This window comes from Cucumis sativus, chromosome 3, assembly GCF_000004075.3.
Source record: "Cucumis sativus cultivar 9930 chromosome 3, Cucumber_9930_V3, whole genome shotgun sequence".
Lineage (NCBI taxonomy): Eukaryota > Viridiplantae > Streptophyta > Magnoliopsida > Cucurbitales > Cucurbitaceae > Cucumis > Cucumis sativus.
In genome coordinates, this window is record NC_026657.2 from 3,487,789 (window position 1) to 3,503,854 (window position 16,066).

General features: G+C 32.0%; 2 protein-coding genes across 8 annotated transcripts; both read left to right on the top strand.

Moving 5' to 3' along the window:
* The first annotated feature begins 3,756 nt into the window (after positions 1–3,756).
* On the top strand, positions 3,757–7,334 carry LOC101210296 (coiled-coil domain-containing protein 22). 3 transcript variants are annotated; one of them, XM_004148236.3, is made up of 6 exons: positions 3,757–4,137; positions 4,615–5,055; positions 5,235–5,431; positions 5,584–5,730; positions 6,526–6,750; positions 6,907–7,334. In XM_004148236.3, exons 1-6 carry the CDS (start codon positions 3,874–3,876, stop codon positions 7,166–7,168), a joined length of 1,536 nt encoding a protein of 511 aa, XP_004148284.1. In that variant the 5' UTR covers positions 3,757–3,873; the 3' UTR covers positions 7,169–7,334. The 3 variants fall into 3 exon arrangements, with proteins under 3 accessions (XP_004148284.1, XP_031739326.1, XP_031739327.1); XM_031883466.1 differs by having other exon boundaries at positions 4,000–4,137; positions 4,586–5,055; XM_031883467.1 differs by having other exon boundaries at positions 4,001–4,137; positions 4,592–5,055.
* A 1,695-nt stretch (positions 7,335–9,029) lies between these two features.
* Positions 9,030–12,505, top strand: LOC101203997 (nucleotide-sugar uncharacterized transporter 2). Of its 5 annotated transcripts, none has more exons than XM_011652172.2 (7): positions 9,030–9,306; positions 9,647–9,825; positions 9,942–10,150; positions 10,650–10,743; positions 10,828–10,994; positions 11,098–11,268; positions 12,051–12,245. In XM_011652172.2, exons 1-7 carry the CDS (start codon positions 9,228–9,230, stop codon positions 12,124–12,126), a joined length of 975 nt encoding a protein of 324 aa, XP_011650474.1. In that variant the 5' UTR covers positions 9,030–9,227; the 3' UTR covers positions 12,127–12,245. The 5 variants fall into 5 exon arrangements, with proteins under 5 accessions (XP_011650474.1, XP_004148259.1, XP_004148260.1 ...); XM_004148211.3 differs by having other exon boundaries at positions 9,037–9,306; positions 12,074–12,505; XM_004148212.3 differs by having other exon boundaries at positions 9,038–9,306; positions 9,674–9,825; positions 12,074–12,505.
* Positions 12,506–16,066: the final 3,561 nt, after the last annotated feature.

The following is a 16,066-nucleotide window of genomic DNA, read 5'->3' on the forward strand; positions in this document are numbered from 1 at the left end:
CTCACTGGTACAACAACGCACATTAATCCCACAACCTAAACTTAGGAATCAACCAACGTCAATATATTTGAATTTGTATCTATTAAAATCTCAATCAGAGTAGAACCACTCTACCAAAGATAAAGAAAATTAATTATTTAATATATATTGTAATTTGACCCTTCAAAACTAATATTAAAATATAAAAATTGAAAATGTGAGAGATACGGTCCATGCCCATTAATAGATTTGTCCATGATTAGTTAAATGTTTAAATTGACCTAATCTAAAATTTTAGGTTTTTTAGAATCTATCAATCATTAGTATAGGCATAAGGGGTTCACTCTCCTCAACTTGATTGTTTTTATATAGGAATGATTGCAAATTTAGCAATTAAATTCAAAATAATTAAGTATATAGCAACATTTTAAAAAATTGCAAATATAGCAAAATTTGTCAAATTCTATCAATGATAGAGTCTATCACTGATAGATCATGTTGTAAAAATTGGTCTTTCACCGATAGATCATACGAGTCTATCAACGATAGTTTTGCTATATTTGCAATTTTTTAAAAATGTTATATCCTTAATTATTATTCCTTAAATGGTCATCAATTACAATTATCCTTTTATATAATATGTATAAACAGAACCAATTAATATTTAATATTTGTATTAACTATAGTCTCCAATTTTACACTTTTAACCATATGTCCAATCCTAAAATTTAGGATGTAAATTGGACCGAAGTAGATGAACTAATTTTCGTATCATGGAAACTCATCAACTTATTTAGCATAGAGGAGACTTAAGCTCTTTCAACTTTATGCTCTTTATATTATATATAAAAGAAACTAAAAGTGATATTAGCTAACCATCATTCGATCATTTTACACTCGAATTTAAATTTTACCTTCGATCTTTACACCCAAATTTAAATTTCACATGTTCATCATTAAACAGAGGATTAATTTAATTAAATTTTTTGAAGATGTATTAACTATTAACTAAACAAACACCACCTGAGATCCAAATGTAGTTTAAAAGAAAAAATTATATGGAAAAGTCAACTAAAAAAGAAAACAAATTTGAATCATTTTGGTGGGATTTAAATTGAGTATCTTATACTTATGATGTTTTCTCTCTCTCTTAAATCATTTCCATTGTAAAGCAAAGGAGGGAGTGATTTCCAAAGCCACATGGGACCTTGGGTTATTCATTCTCTCTTCTTCATATATTTTCTTTCACTTTTACGGGTGAGCGGATCCCTTAAAAGGTTAGGATGCTCTTCACATTCTCAACTTTTATATTTTAATACTAATTTTAATTTTTGATTAAAATTAAAATTTAGGAATTTGTATGAAAGATCGTAAGTATTCATAATTATTAATTAACTGAGAGTAATGGAATAAAAATTTGAAGAGTATAAAGCAGAATAGGCATAATTAGTAGTATTAATTATATCCCATTGCATGAGGATCCATTCATTAAGATCTCTTCCATTATTACTCCATATAGCTTAGCTTCCACTTCACTTTAGTTTCCACATGTTCCTCACCATTTCCCAAATCCTACAAACAAAAACCTCTTTTCCTCATTTTCATCTCATTTTCTCTAAACCCTAAAAATGAATCTTCTCTTCCTCTTCCTCCTCCTCCTCTTCTTCCCATCTCTCTTCATTGCCCAAACCACCACCAATTCTCCTGCCCCAGCCCCGACTACACTGGCTCTCGACTCCACCCAACTCAATCTCACGCATATCCTCTCCACCCATGGTTGCTCTGCATTTGCCCTATCCCTCCTAAGTTCCACATCGGCGGAGAAAGCCTTCAACGACGTAGTCGAGGGTGGCTTTACCGTTTTCTGCCCAAACGATGATGTTTGGAGCGAGTTTTCACCTAAGTTCAAAAACCTAACTCCACCCGCTAAAACCTCCCTCCTTGAATTCCATGGTGTCCCAATTTACATGCCGTTGCCGGTTCTGAAGTCGAATAACGGTGACACCAATACGCTGGCCACCGACGGTGCTGCTAGATTCGACTTCACGGTACAGAACGAGGGTGAGGATGTGACTGTTAAAACCAGCATTACGACGGCTAAGGTGGATGGGGCTGGTGTTTTTGATGAGGATCCATTGGTTGTTTATTTGATAGATAAAGTTTTGGAGCCGGAAGAGTTGTTTACTGCGGACGTAATGGCTCCGCCAAAGGGGGGATCGGATGTGGGAGCGGCTCCATCGTCGGATTCACCGGCAGAATCTCCGGAAGAATCTGTGGCGGATCAAAATGCTGATGGCAACTCTGGGGTTAGAGTGGAGGGTGGAGATCAGTTTCATTTCATGGCTGTAGCTTTATGTGCATGGATGGGATTTTCACTGCTGTAATTTTTTTCTTTTTTACTCTTACCAAATTGGATCATCCCCTTTGATTATCTTGCAATGAAGATTTATCTTTTATCTACTAAATAGTCATTTCTATCAAATTTTCTCATACAAATTTTAGTATTTTTGTCAAAGTTTTTAGACTATATTTTAAATTCATTCCATTTTAGTCCAAATATTTTTAATGGTTCAATTTTAATTTTTTCCCTTTTACTTTATTGCAATTGATTTAATAATAACAATAATTTTTTTTATAGTTAACATGTGAATGTATTTTCAAAATTTTAGCAAATGCTTTGGTACATAAATTTTCTTTTTAAACATCAATAGCAAATTGTATTATATATATGTATTAGATAATTAAGTTTGTTTTGTAAAATTATCTTTTGCAAACATAATCGAAAACACATGAATAATACAATAATACTTATACAACTTTTAAGTCCACTTCCACTCATTACATAAACATAATACTACTTTTAAAACAACACACTCATTTTTTTTCTTCTAAATCTATATTAATTATTAACATGCTAAAAAAACATGTCAACCATAATTATTCATCATCATTCTTTTGTTCAGAGTGTAGAGGACGGGACTAATTCCTGATTTGGTTGAGTTGACAATCCAAAATATCGAATAAAATAGTTAAGTTATAACTTATTTATTCTTATTAGTTTTAAATAAGTTAAGTTTATGGATAACTTATGATTAATAACCAAAATTTTATTAAATTTGAATATAAAATACCAAATATTTAATACAAATTTTAAGCAAAAAAGACAAATATCATAACCATTTTAAAAGAAAATATTAAATATTTTTGAATTAATCAATTAGCAAAACTTTAAACGAAGAAAAATGTACGTGTACATAGAAAAAATTTATTAATCCAACTCAACAACAAAACTAACCTATCTCAACTCTTGTATTTTGGATTGGATTGTTCGAATTGTTGTAGTAGATGTTTTAATACTATGAAAAGGTAAATGAAATTACCATTTTTACAAGAAAAAAAAGGAAAAGAAAAGAAAAGACGAACAAAAAAGAAAAGGTTTGTTACAAAATTTAGCTAGAGTGATAGGGCAAGAGACAACTAGAAGAAGTGAAAATCTTAGTAGAGAAGAAAAAAGGAAAAGCAATTCTCGAAGTAGCGACGAGTGAAATGAAAGTAGCTTAGACGAGGGAAATGAGAGTAGTTTAGGTCGTAAAATCGGCTACTATAATATATCATTTGTCAATCACTAACAAATTTTATATATGTGTAAATATTCAATTTTGTAATTTAAAACTATTTTTTCTTATATTATTTTTATAACATAATAAAAACTAAATGAGAATTGAAGGTGACTATTAGGATACAATTATGTGAACTTTTCCAATCCAATTTGATATATAATTTTTTGCAATTTGATGAAAAAAAGCCAAAGAAAAATCCATTTTCGGGTGTTTGATTTGTTCAGCAAGAAGTGTTAAGAACGAGAAGGAAAACGGCAAAAGTTCAACCGGAGCAATGGAGGAATCTCAGGAAATTCTTCTCAATTCTCTCCAAAAATCAGGTGTTTCAATCCCAACAGACCTTTCCTCGATTCGGAACTTATCCCCTCCCATATTCTTCTCCATCTGTGCTCAAGTTTTGAATCGAATACATCCCCAAACTAAAACCCCCTTCTCCACTTCTCTTCCGGACTCTGTCGCCGATCAATTCAAGGTATCTTCTGAAATCGCTTCCGCCATTAAGGATCTGGGTTTCATCGGAGATATTAGCTTCCACAAGGTATCCCACTACTTCCTTTTTTTCACCAACTAATTTTGTTGCTGTTTATATTTGGTTCGTTTATCAATTTACTCAGCTCTGATTTTGGTACATTTTCCATGTTAGCATTCTATTTCTGTTCATGGTGATCGTAGTGCAGCTTAAATTTTAAGGAGAGTGATAAATTTATAATCTAAACTTCGTATTGTACCTCTTGGACATTATTAGCAAAAGTTAAGGCACCCCATTTGATGATCATTTTGTTTTTGGTTTCAATTATGCTTGTTTTCTCATCCTAAACATGTTGGATTTTCAAGAACTAAATCAAGATTATACAAACTAGTTTTTTTAGTTTTGAAAATTTGGGGTGGTTTTGAAAACGGTTTTAAAAAGTAAGTGATAAAGCAAAAAAACTGTATGTGGAAGTAGTGAATCTGAGGTTAATAGACTTTTTTGGAATTGTACTTAGAAACAGACTACATGTGTTGCTTACAACAGTTCTTGTATCCATCTGAAGAGGACTTGTACAAGCTGATAAGATTCTTGGTGGAGAGGCTTCCTGAAGCTTCAGATGGAAAATTTAAGGTTTTGGAAGATGGTGATGGTAGGAAAGAAACAAAAGCCGACACTTCGAAATGCTACTATGTGGAGAACCAATCAAACAAGATCGATACTGACGATTCCGTTTCTACCCATCAGAAGGTTGAGAACAAACTTGCTGATCTCAATATTGTTGCTGAAGAGACAAAATCTCCAGATTCCATCGTTGATAGATTCTCTGATTTCCATCTCGACCGAAAAAGTTCGGGTGAAGCAGCTATGGTCGACAATCTTGTTAACGCTTCCAAGGATCAGTCTGAGGTGTCTGGAAATGAATCAGTTGAACTGCAGGGGAATAATAGACACGAAGTTGGTACTTACATTCAGAAGACCTTTGAAGTAAGTACATATGTTTCTTAACTTCAAACAATTATTAAAATCTAGATTTAGACATCAACTAGACATATGAGAGAACAAATAAATGGTCTTCCCCTTGGAAAAGGGTATTAGATTGGATGATATAACGAATATATGATATCTTCTTTTTTCGAATGAGAACTGAGACTAAGGAATTTCAGGATCAAGAGATCGGACCATTGGAAGAGGTCACTACAAATGCTTCTGAACTAAAGCATTTTCAAGTGGAGTTGGAAAGGTTGAAGGCAGTAACCAGTATTGTATTTGATGACAACCATTCGATTGAATTTCATCTTCGGCAGCTGGAGGAGCAAATAAATTCTAGAAAACTGGATCTTCTTGAAATGAAGTCACGGTGGTGGGGCATCATTTCAGTTTGATGGCTGGATTAACTTTTATACTACTGCTTTGGCATTATATTTAGTTTAAAAACGAAGTCATGTAGATATTAAATTCTAATACAAAGATGTAGATTTCATTTGTTTTTTTCTTTATCATTGATCTCTACAGGGATGCAGAGAGGGAGCTTTTAGAAATTAAAAGGCGAAGTCTACAAGAATCACTATGTGCAAGTAATCCAAAGGCTCAAGAAAAGCTGCAAAAATTGAGGGAGTTTGAATCGGAAAAGAAGCTCATTGAGTTGGAAATCAGGAGGCGGTATGCTACTTTCTTTTAATATTAAATAGGAAGTGAATCCTTACTGAAATCTCTGAAATATTCTCAGTATTTCTAGTAATAGTTTTTCAAAATGAACTACTGTCACATGAAATAGATGTTTTAGATTAGAAGTTATTTGGAGAATACCCTCCACGTCTTAGTTATAAATTGAGTTTTTCTTTACTTTTGAAGAGTGAAAAGTACTTGTAGCTAATTAAAAATTACTTTTAAAATTTATTTCGGTATTTTATTACATTAACAAAAATGCTTTTATAAAATGTAAGCACTAGTCCTTAGAAGTACTTAACTGGTTTGCATATTTGTCAAAAATCATCTTGAACTTACCATCAAGTATCAATCCCTTAGGTTAAATCTTAATCATTATAGATTAGTGGTTTCCTGAGCAAGCTAGGTTTTGAAAATCAGTATCAACCTATCTTTATATAAAGTGATGTCGTAATGAGGGCTTTTCCTTTTTGGGTGGGTGGGTTTGTTGGCATATGAACATTGATGTTACTGATAACGGGAAGTAATCTGTACTTTTGTGGAGATAGTTTTTAGGGATCTATTGTGTGTTATGTTAGTATTTTATATTCAAAATACAGTTCATGGTGTCTTTTTCAACATTTACAAGTTTTACATATTTTATTTTTTGGTTTAAACACGATAGATTATATAGTTTTTCTACCCCAACTCCAAGAAAATTTCCTGATCATAATATGCAACATAAAAATTTCTTGCATGCCTAGAACCATATTAATTCTTCCTGATCAAATATTGTTATCCATTCTTCAGGGAGGAAGAAAATTCTAATATCGCAATAGATCTTAAGAAGCAGCCCAAGCAATTATCGAGACGATCCTATATCAATAGAGTAAAAGAGATCACAAAAAACAGTCGGAAACAAGACGCTGACATTGATCGAATCCTTAAAGAAACTAGAGAGCTTCAACTAGAAAGTAACAATATTCAAGAACGCCTCCATAGAACCTATGCAGTTGTGGATGAGCTAGTTCTCAGGTATGCATCACAGAACTCTTGCATCGTTGACTAATGTGGTGGTATTAACGTCTCGCTTTCTCGTCCCTCTTTTACATTTCATTCTCAACCCGAAAAAGAAAATTCGAGGTTTTATCTTGCTGAGAAAACTAGCTGAAGTGATTCATGTCTATGCAGGGAAGCAAAAAAAGATGACACAGGCAAACAAGCACACAAGCTTTTAACTAATATCCATGAGAATTTTGGCGAGATCTCGAACAAAATCCTCTCAACTGATAGACTAAGAAGAGAAACTGCAGAATACGAGAAGAAGATAGCGGCCTCGGCATCCCGAAGCTTAAACTTTAACAAACTACAAGCTGATCTGGATGCTATCAGGAGAGAAAATGGTCACCTGGAGCAACATCTATGCCATAAAAAAACCATTGACAAAGTGTAGAATATTTTCTGGGGTTTTGTTTAGCGTAAATCATTCATCATGCTTTTTGCAGCGATTACATTCTAGTGTAAAGGATAGAATGATACAATACAAATGGCACTGCTGTTACTAAATTGGGATTTCAATAATGAGTTGGAATTTGATGGCTTATGATATAAGTTTTCTACTTTTGGGTTTTTATTGTGATTTTAGATGTGTATTGAAATGGAAGATAGCATCATCATTTTTAGGGTAGGGGATTCCTTGATTTTCAAGTTACGTACTCCACTGGAACTTTGGTGGTTAAGCAGTTTTAGGCATTTTTCTTCCCTTTTAACATTTTGAAGCTTCTTCTACTTGAAGAATCTTAACAAATTCCATAATGATTAAGGGAATAAGTTTTTACTTGTTGTCCAAAAATTTATTACTTGATAATTCTTTTAAAAATAAAACTATTACTTCACTATTGTATTTCTATTAAATAAGGTCTCGTTTGAAATCTAATAAGGTTGCAAAAAAAAAAGTTTTTAAGTGGAGAAATGATTATATTAAAATTGCTTACAAGGATGTCATATATTTTTATTAAACAATTATAGAAACGTTTCTTTAATTATCAATGTCTATTATTGATAGAACTTTGAAAATTTACCTTTTTTTTATCTCTATATTTGATAACTATTTTGGTTTATTATGATATATTCGAAAAAGCTCCTTTCAAAAAATTGGTTTTTAACTTGAAAATTTGATCAAAAATTCGAATATTAACCTAAAAAAAGATGAGAAGTACGGTAAAATCGAGGGAATTAAAAGCTAAATTATTAAATGTTAGTTTTCATAAATATAACAAAACACCGTAAATAAGTTCATATAACAAAACAAAAAACTAATTGCAAAATATTTTAGATGGTTTCGATTTCTTCTGCAATTTTTCTTTTATATTTTTTTGAAATCACGATCATTGTTCTACTATTATTATTATTATTTTCCATCATACTTCTGCTATTATTATCTTTATTTTCAATTAATCTTCAATCTTGAATTATTCTTTTCAATATGTCATGGACACAGATGAACTATATAATTGTTTATCATAGAGCTTTTCAAAACCATCGTTTGTCATGCACAACACGATCTTGTATCATAAGCATACACAGTTGTGTATCATAATTTACACGATCGTTTATTAGGGCTTTTCAAAACCATTGCTTATCATGAACTACGCATGGTCATGTATGATCACAAGATCGTTCACTAAGTTTTTTTTCTTTTTTCAAAACCATCGTTTATCATGAACTAACAATCGTGGATCATGAACCATGCGATGATGTATCGTTTCCTATAATATTGCATATCATGATTGTTTAAAAGAAGAATTACACTCGCATCTAGCCAATTAATCATGTGTCATTTTTTGTATTTGGCTCGTTTATTATATTTTTTTAAAAACTCCATTATTAAACAAAGACTGTTTTCTTTTGTCTTAAAGTTTGGCTTAGACAAGAAAGAAAAGAAGCACGAGCACGTATGTAAAATTTATATTTATATGCTAAAATTTCAAAACAATAATAATAAAGAAAAATGAAACTTTTAGTAACGATAGTTAATCTTTTCATCTCCTAAGTTATGCTCGAATTGACTAATATATCATTATTGTTATTATTATTATTATTATTTCCATTAAATATAATTAATGAAACCTTAACTTCTCCGTAAACAACCAATGTCGGTTCTGATTTTGTCACCCAACTGTGACAAACGCTTTACACGTGGACGTCTAAGAACCTGCCAAGTGGTATCTACCATTGGACCCACCACCCTAATATAACCATACAATCAATCACAATGAAAGCAAAACTATAACCAAATCATTTCATTTCTTTTCTTTTTGTAATTTGTGTGTGTTCTTTTTTGGGTGAATTTCCCCAATCATCCTTTCAAAATAAAAAAAATTCTTTTATAAGGGTCTCTTTCTTCTTCCCTCATTGATTTTCTCTAAAAGAGGTTGCCACATTGCCATCACTTTTGCTTCTCCATTTCCTCCATTGATGTGTGATTTCAATACAACTCTGCTTACACAGAAATGGGGTTTCTTGATTCTCTGTTTGGAAAAGATTCAAGAAAGTTTATCAAAAGAAAAGATAGCGATGCTGGTGAAGCAGGTGATTTCACTTTCACCCTTTTTAATCCTCTTTTGTTTGTATATGTTTTTCTTTAGTTCAATCTTGGATTTCTGGCATCTGGGCTTGTGTTTTTCTTTTTCCTTTTTATTCTTATCGATTGCATTGTGGTTTCCAAATCCAAATTCATTGGTTTGATTTGGGGATTTCATAGTTTTTGCATCTTCTTCTTGTAGTTGATATTTGGAATTGGAGGTTCCGTTTTACATTGTAATTTCTGAATTGTTCTGTGTATGAAGATTTCATTTATTAATAAATATGAGATACCTTGGCTGTTTCCTATTGATCATTGGTGTTGTTATCTATGTTTTTTCATGAACAGAAGTTCTCATACTCTATAAATCCACAGGCCGAGCGCTCGAAGAAATCAGAGGTTCGCTTTATAATGAACTACGAACTTCCGATGGGGCGAAACGGCAACAGCAGCGATATTGCGGACCTGTAGTGGCAATGACATTCAATTTCATGGTTGCTGTTGGAATTATAATGGCAAACAAATTAGTAAGAAAAATGTTTTAACCATTTGAACATATTTAGAACATATTTATTGTGTTTGGGAATAGACGAGGCTCTTTACGTTTGTGTGTTTATTATTTTTATTTTGTTTTGTTTTGCAGGTAATGGGAAGAGTTGGATTTAACTTTCCAATATTTCTCACATTAATACATTACACTATTGCATGGTTTTTACTAGCAATTTTCAAGGCACTTTCTTTGCTTCCTGTTTCTCCTCCTACCAAAACCACTCCCTTCTCTTCTCTTTTCTCCTTAGGTGTTGTCATGGCTTTTGCTTCAGGTCTTGCCAATACAAGTCTAAAGCATAACAGGTTTCCCCCTCGGATTCTTTTTCCTTTCCTTTGTCTTTCACAACGAGTCGTTGGTCGGGTTGCGCAAGAGGGGGGGATATTGTTTTTAAAAGCTATTGAGGCTTATGCTTAAGGCTCGCCTCGAGGCGAGGCTCTAACTTTTAGCTTGAAATTTAAGCCTTTGTTGAACCATAAGAGGCTTACGCCTCCCATAGAAGGGGTTTACACCTTTGTAAAAGTGTATCAAGGATTAAAATCTCTACACCTCGTGTAATGGTTGGAAAAATACTAGTGAAAATTTGAACTCTTTTATTACTTTTTACTGGTGTAATTAAAATGTCATCAAATACCGGATTTGTGAAATGTTTTCATTTCAATTTGAGGTTTACGTCTCATACAGTCTCGAAACTTCCACTTCACCTCTTTAAGAAGAAAAGCCTCAAGGTTGCTTTTAGCTTTTTAAAATACTTGGGAGGGGAAGCGTTTTCTTTGGTTTCTTACTTTTGAATTCGATGTGCAGTGTTGGATTCTACCAGATGGCTAAAATTGCAGTAACTCCCACAATTGTTTTTTCAGAGTTCATACTCTTCAAGAAAACCATTTCTTTCAAAAAGGTCCCAACAAAACAAAAAAATACAATATATATCTATCCATAGAGAAATTTGCCTACTTCCTCATGATGTGTTTGTTTTGTTCAGGTATTGGCTTTGTCTGTCGTCTCCATCGGTGTTGCGATTGCAACCGTAACAGATTTAGAGTTCAACCTATTTGGTGCCTTGATCGCAATTGCTTGGATAATCCCAAGTGCCATAAACAAAATACTTTGGTCGAATCTGCAACAACAAGCGAGTTGGACGGCATTAGCGTGAGTTCTTGTTGTTATTACTTTACATTTGACCTCTCATCTCTCCCCATTGAGGAGACCTATTTTTTCACAATATGTAGTTTCAACTTGTGGTGTGTGTTAGGTTGATGTGGAAAACTACACCAATTACAATATTTTTCTTACTTGCTCTCATGCCTTGGCTGGATCCACCAGGAGTTTTATCTTTTAAATGGGATCTTGGTAGTTCAACTGCTATTTTGATATCAGCTCTTCTTGGTTTTCTCTTGCAATGGTCTGGAGCTTTGGCGCTTGGGTGAGACTTCTGTTATTTTGTTTTTCCTTTCCCTTCTTTTTTGTTTTGGACTGCTCTATCTTTGATTCCTTTTGATAACCATTTAGTTTTTGGTTTTTAAAATATTTGGTTATTTTTGCATTTAGTACTTTTTGGTTTTTGAAATATTTGGTTATTTTTGAATTTCTTTCCCTTCGTATTCATCTTTTTAGTTGAACATTTGAATGCTTAGTCATAATCCAAGAACAAAAACAAGTTTAGACAATGAGCTCGTTTTGGTTTTTTGTTTTTGAAATTTATGTTTGTTTCCTTGATATGGTTTGTTAGACAAAGGTACAAAAACTAGTTTTTTGAAAAATGTTCTTTTGTTAGTTTTGAAATTTATGCTTGTTTTTTAAACAAGAGTAGAAAGTGGATAACGAAAGATAGAAATTTTGGGGTAAGAGTAGGGTTTAGAAGGTTAATTTTCAAAAACAAACTATTTATTGATAAGACCCACTTTACAAAACTTGGTATGGTTTTCGAAAATACTCCTAAAAAATAGATTGCATAATAGAAGATATGTTCTTTAGGCCCGTTTTTTAGCACGATATAGCATATAGATGAACAACATGGCCTTTGCAATATACTCTCCTTTCTCGATACATCACATCAAAGCTCTTTTTATATATAAAAACTGTCCCACTTATTTTAACCATTTGACAATTGTACCAAATCACCAACATTTTTCTAATAAACATACTATATCATCGTTTAAAAGACTATTCCATATAGTAACAATAATCTTCTTACTTCATTAGCAGTGTTGTTGTTCAATTTTGTGCAGTGCAACCTCTGCAACATCTCATGTTGTTTTGGGACAGTTCAAGACTTGTGTAATTCTGCTTGGAAGCTATTTTGTTTTTGGGTCCGATCCCGGGTTCGTCAGCATTTGCGGAGCGGTTACAGCACTCGGTGGAATGTCTGCTTACACATCCCTTAACCTGCAGCAACAACTTGACAACAAGCAACAACTTCCAAAGCATAACTTGGCGATACCGAAACCTGAAAACAACGTGGTTGTAGAAGATGCTCCGAAGTCAGATGTACAAAATTCTGATGTTGCTGTATAGAGATTTTTAATGAACGATTTGAGTTACCATGAGTTCGATCTAAAGGTTTTTTTTTTTTGTTTCCTTTTTAATGGTAAATTGAGGGTAGTAAATATCTTTCTTCATATATGATTATTCAAAGATATGCATTTCTATTCTTTTTAAAACATTTCTTAACGATTTAAGTTCAAATCACATCTATAAGATCATTTAGAATAGCTATTGAAGTGAATGTTCGGGAAAAATATTTTTTTTTGTAATTTTAAGTTTTGAGTTTAATTTCTATTTGGATCTTTGATTTCAAAATTTAAATCTGTTTAAGATTTAAAAAATGCTCAATTTTAGTGTCGAAGATAACAAAATCGTTAGTAATTAAACAGAAGTTAACTAGAACACTATGACTAACAAATTTTAAACTAAAATATATTGATGATGTGATTAGTTTTATTGATAGAGAATGATTTTTTCTAAAGGAAAAAGAAACTCGATAGACTCTTGGGAATCAATGTTGAAAAAGATGTATTTTTTACATCTCTTTCTTCCTTTTCATCGATATCCTCTCGTATCTTCTCTCTAACAACTTCTAAGAAAAAGACTTATGAATGAACATGAGACCCCAACTAACCAACACGAAGCTTCATATTCCTTTGCCATTATCATCTTCATACCTCACTCTCTAGAAATGGTCATTTTTGAAAGCTTAAGAGAACAGAGCAAGGGGGCGTTGTCATCTCTTCCTCTTTGGGTGTTTATTTAGTATAAACCTTCTTAGAATACATGGAGATGGAGGAGAGAGATGATAAAAAAGAAGTGGAAGAGGAAGAAAGGGGAGAAAAAGAGAAATAAAAGAATTTTAGGATTGATTTTGAAAACGTTGAGTTTTGAGATAAAGTGTGTGTGAAATGTCTAAATTGTCCTTCGTTCATTTTTCCTTCCTTTCTGAACTTCAACCTAAAAACAAAACAAAACAATCAGATGTGGTCTATTATAACACTATGATCAATGGGTTTTGTAAAGTGGGGCAAGTAGATAAGGCAAATATATATTTTGTTTGAAAAGATGAAAGAAAATGGTTATACACCAAATTGGTTTTTGGAAGAGTAGTAAATCAGAAGAGGTGATTAAACTTCTCCATAAGATGGTTCAAAGGAATGTGTCACCAAATGATAGCATTTGCACCATAGTCGTTGACATGCTATGCAAAGATATTGAATATTCTCTAGACTTGCTTCCGTCCAAAAGCGTCAAGGTTGATATTGAATATTCTTTTGAAATCTCACCTAATTTCCAAACTTTGGCCTTTAATTTGGTTCTAATATTAAGATTTTGAGGATTTAAATCCAATGCACATAATCTTTCTTTCCCGTTCTTTCTTCTTCCATTCCTATTTGATGATTGAATCGGTTAGTTTTTATTTTTTATTTTTGTCCATTTTTTGGAACTTATATTATTTATTCTTTTGTTTCCTAGCATATTACTTTTTTTCCGGATGAGTTTCAAAATCAAATTGTTATCCCTCCCAAGCCATTTAAAGTGATTCAATGCATGTTTCTTAAGTTTATTAGGTGATCATTACGAGCTTTTAGACAAACTAAAATTTGGTACACAAATGAACATATGTACAAAATGAAGTTAATACAATTTCATTAGATAAACAAAACGTGACCACAAACAAAACATTCCAATAGAGTATATTGAATCTAACAAGTTGTCTATTGGTATATTGGTGTTGTGATCATTGTGATGAACCACCACGACTCTTTTGTAGCCACCAATCACCCAATTTCCTTGGAATCATGTTGAGTTACTTCTCTCTAACGACCATTTGAGGAAGATTGAGAGGTGAGAAGCTTAGTACATTATTTGAGCATATTGCAAAACAAAAATGTGTAGAATAAAACAAATAAACTTGAGTCCAACTCAATGCATGATTTAAAAATTTTGAGTTGGCTACTTTACCACATTTTGGAACAAGAAGTATCGTCACTATGGCTAACCATTTCACTCCTAACCTCGCAAAAAGTGCTACATCCCAACTCTAAAATCCACTTGTGCATGAGAGATTTTGAGAATGAAAAACATGAAGATGGAGGAAGTGGGAGAAAAGTGACCTACCTTTTTGTTTAAAATTAATCTAGTCATCACCCTAGTCAACTTTTCCTTGAGTTATCAATGATTTTGTTATCTCAATAACTAAAATTGAGCATTATTAAAATGTTGATGATAAAAATATTAGATATCAATAAATTAGTTCATCTATATATATAAAAAAAAGGTTCAAATTAGATGATAGACTTTACTAAATATGTAGCCAACCTTTGAATTAGTGTGGTGTGTAGGGATTTCTTATAAATTAGACAATTAAAAATTAGGCAATAAAAAAAAAAGCATTAATAAATATAGTAAATAATTGAAAGGTATGTGTGGATGATTTTTGCTTTAATTTTAAACTCTATAATTTATGTTAGATTGTGATTTTCTTTCTAATTATAAAAGTTCATTGATTTTACATCCCTTTAATTCATTTCCTACCGGTACTATAAAAGAAGAGCTATTTGCCTTTCAATTTCGACGAAAGGATTTGAGGCTTTGTCTTCTTTTTTTCACTCCATTTTCTCTTATCGAGATTTGAATTTTGTAAGTTTGTTGATCAACCACAATCCACCATTCTTTTTTATTAGCTTTCTTTGTGAAATCTCGATCGACTTTTAACACTTTTTCTCTCTTGTGTTGTCGAATAGAAGTGTTTTAATTTTAAGTTTAGGGTTCAATAATTTTCACCTCAACAACGCAAGAACGTCAAAGTTTTCATTCATCAGAGGCTTTCACGATACAGAAATAAGTGCATAAGACTTCTACTTTTTCTCTTAGTTTTTACTAAAGGGAGAATTTTCTCCGCATCATTTTTCATCACTCATTTTTTTCTAACTTGTTTCTTTTATTTTATGAACAACTCATGTGTGAGGATCACGACGAAAGGAAAATAACGTTCGTTGAGGGTTGAGTTCTTCAAATACAAAAATCTGGTGAGTTAACTCTTTGTTTTTCTGTTTTAGTTTTTGGTTACAAAGTGTTTGTTTCACTAATTCTTTAACGTATCTTCACATATGGATTGTTTATATAAATAGTGTTATTAGGTGTTGTTTTCTAAAAATAAAGCTTACAATTGAAGACACAAAAATGCAGGTCAATTCATTCAAACAAAAACTACAATAGGAACTGCCCATTACAAATCATGAATACTAAAATAATTAATTCCTAAAACAATAGGAACCAACTTATAACATAATCAAACTAACAAGAAAACAATCCTAAAGCATTTTATTAATACTAGACATGATAAACTCTTTAATCTATTACTTAAACGTGTTTGTTGGGTTGGGTTAAGTTGAGTTGAAGTACATTTTTAGACTCAACTTGAATGTTTGGGTTGTAAGCTAAGCTTTTTTAACCCAAATAACTCTCGCTAGAAAATGAACCAAACACAACCCAACCATGAAACATTTGGGTTAGGTTGGTTTAGTTCATTTGGATCATTTATCTTTTTTCTTTCTTTTTAGAATAAAGAGAAAGTAAAATATTAATACGTAGAAATTGGATTTAATTATTTTTATATATTTAAATTAAACTCAATTTCATTTTATATAATTCATATTTTTTTCCAAATTGCTAAAATCTATTTTTAGAAGTTATCGGAGAATAAACTACAGATAAATAAGAAAATTAAA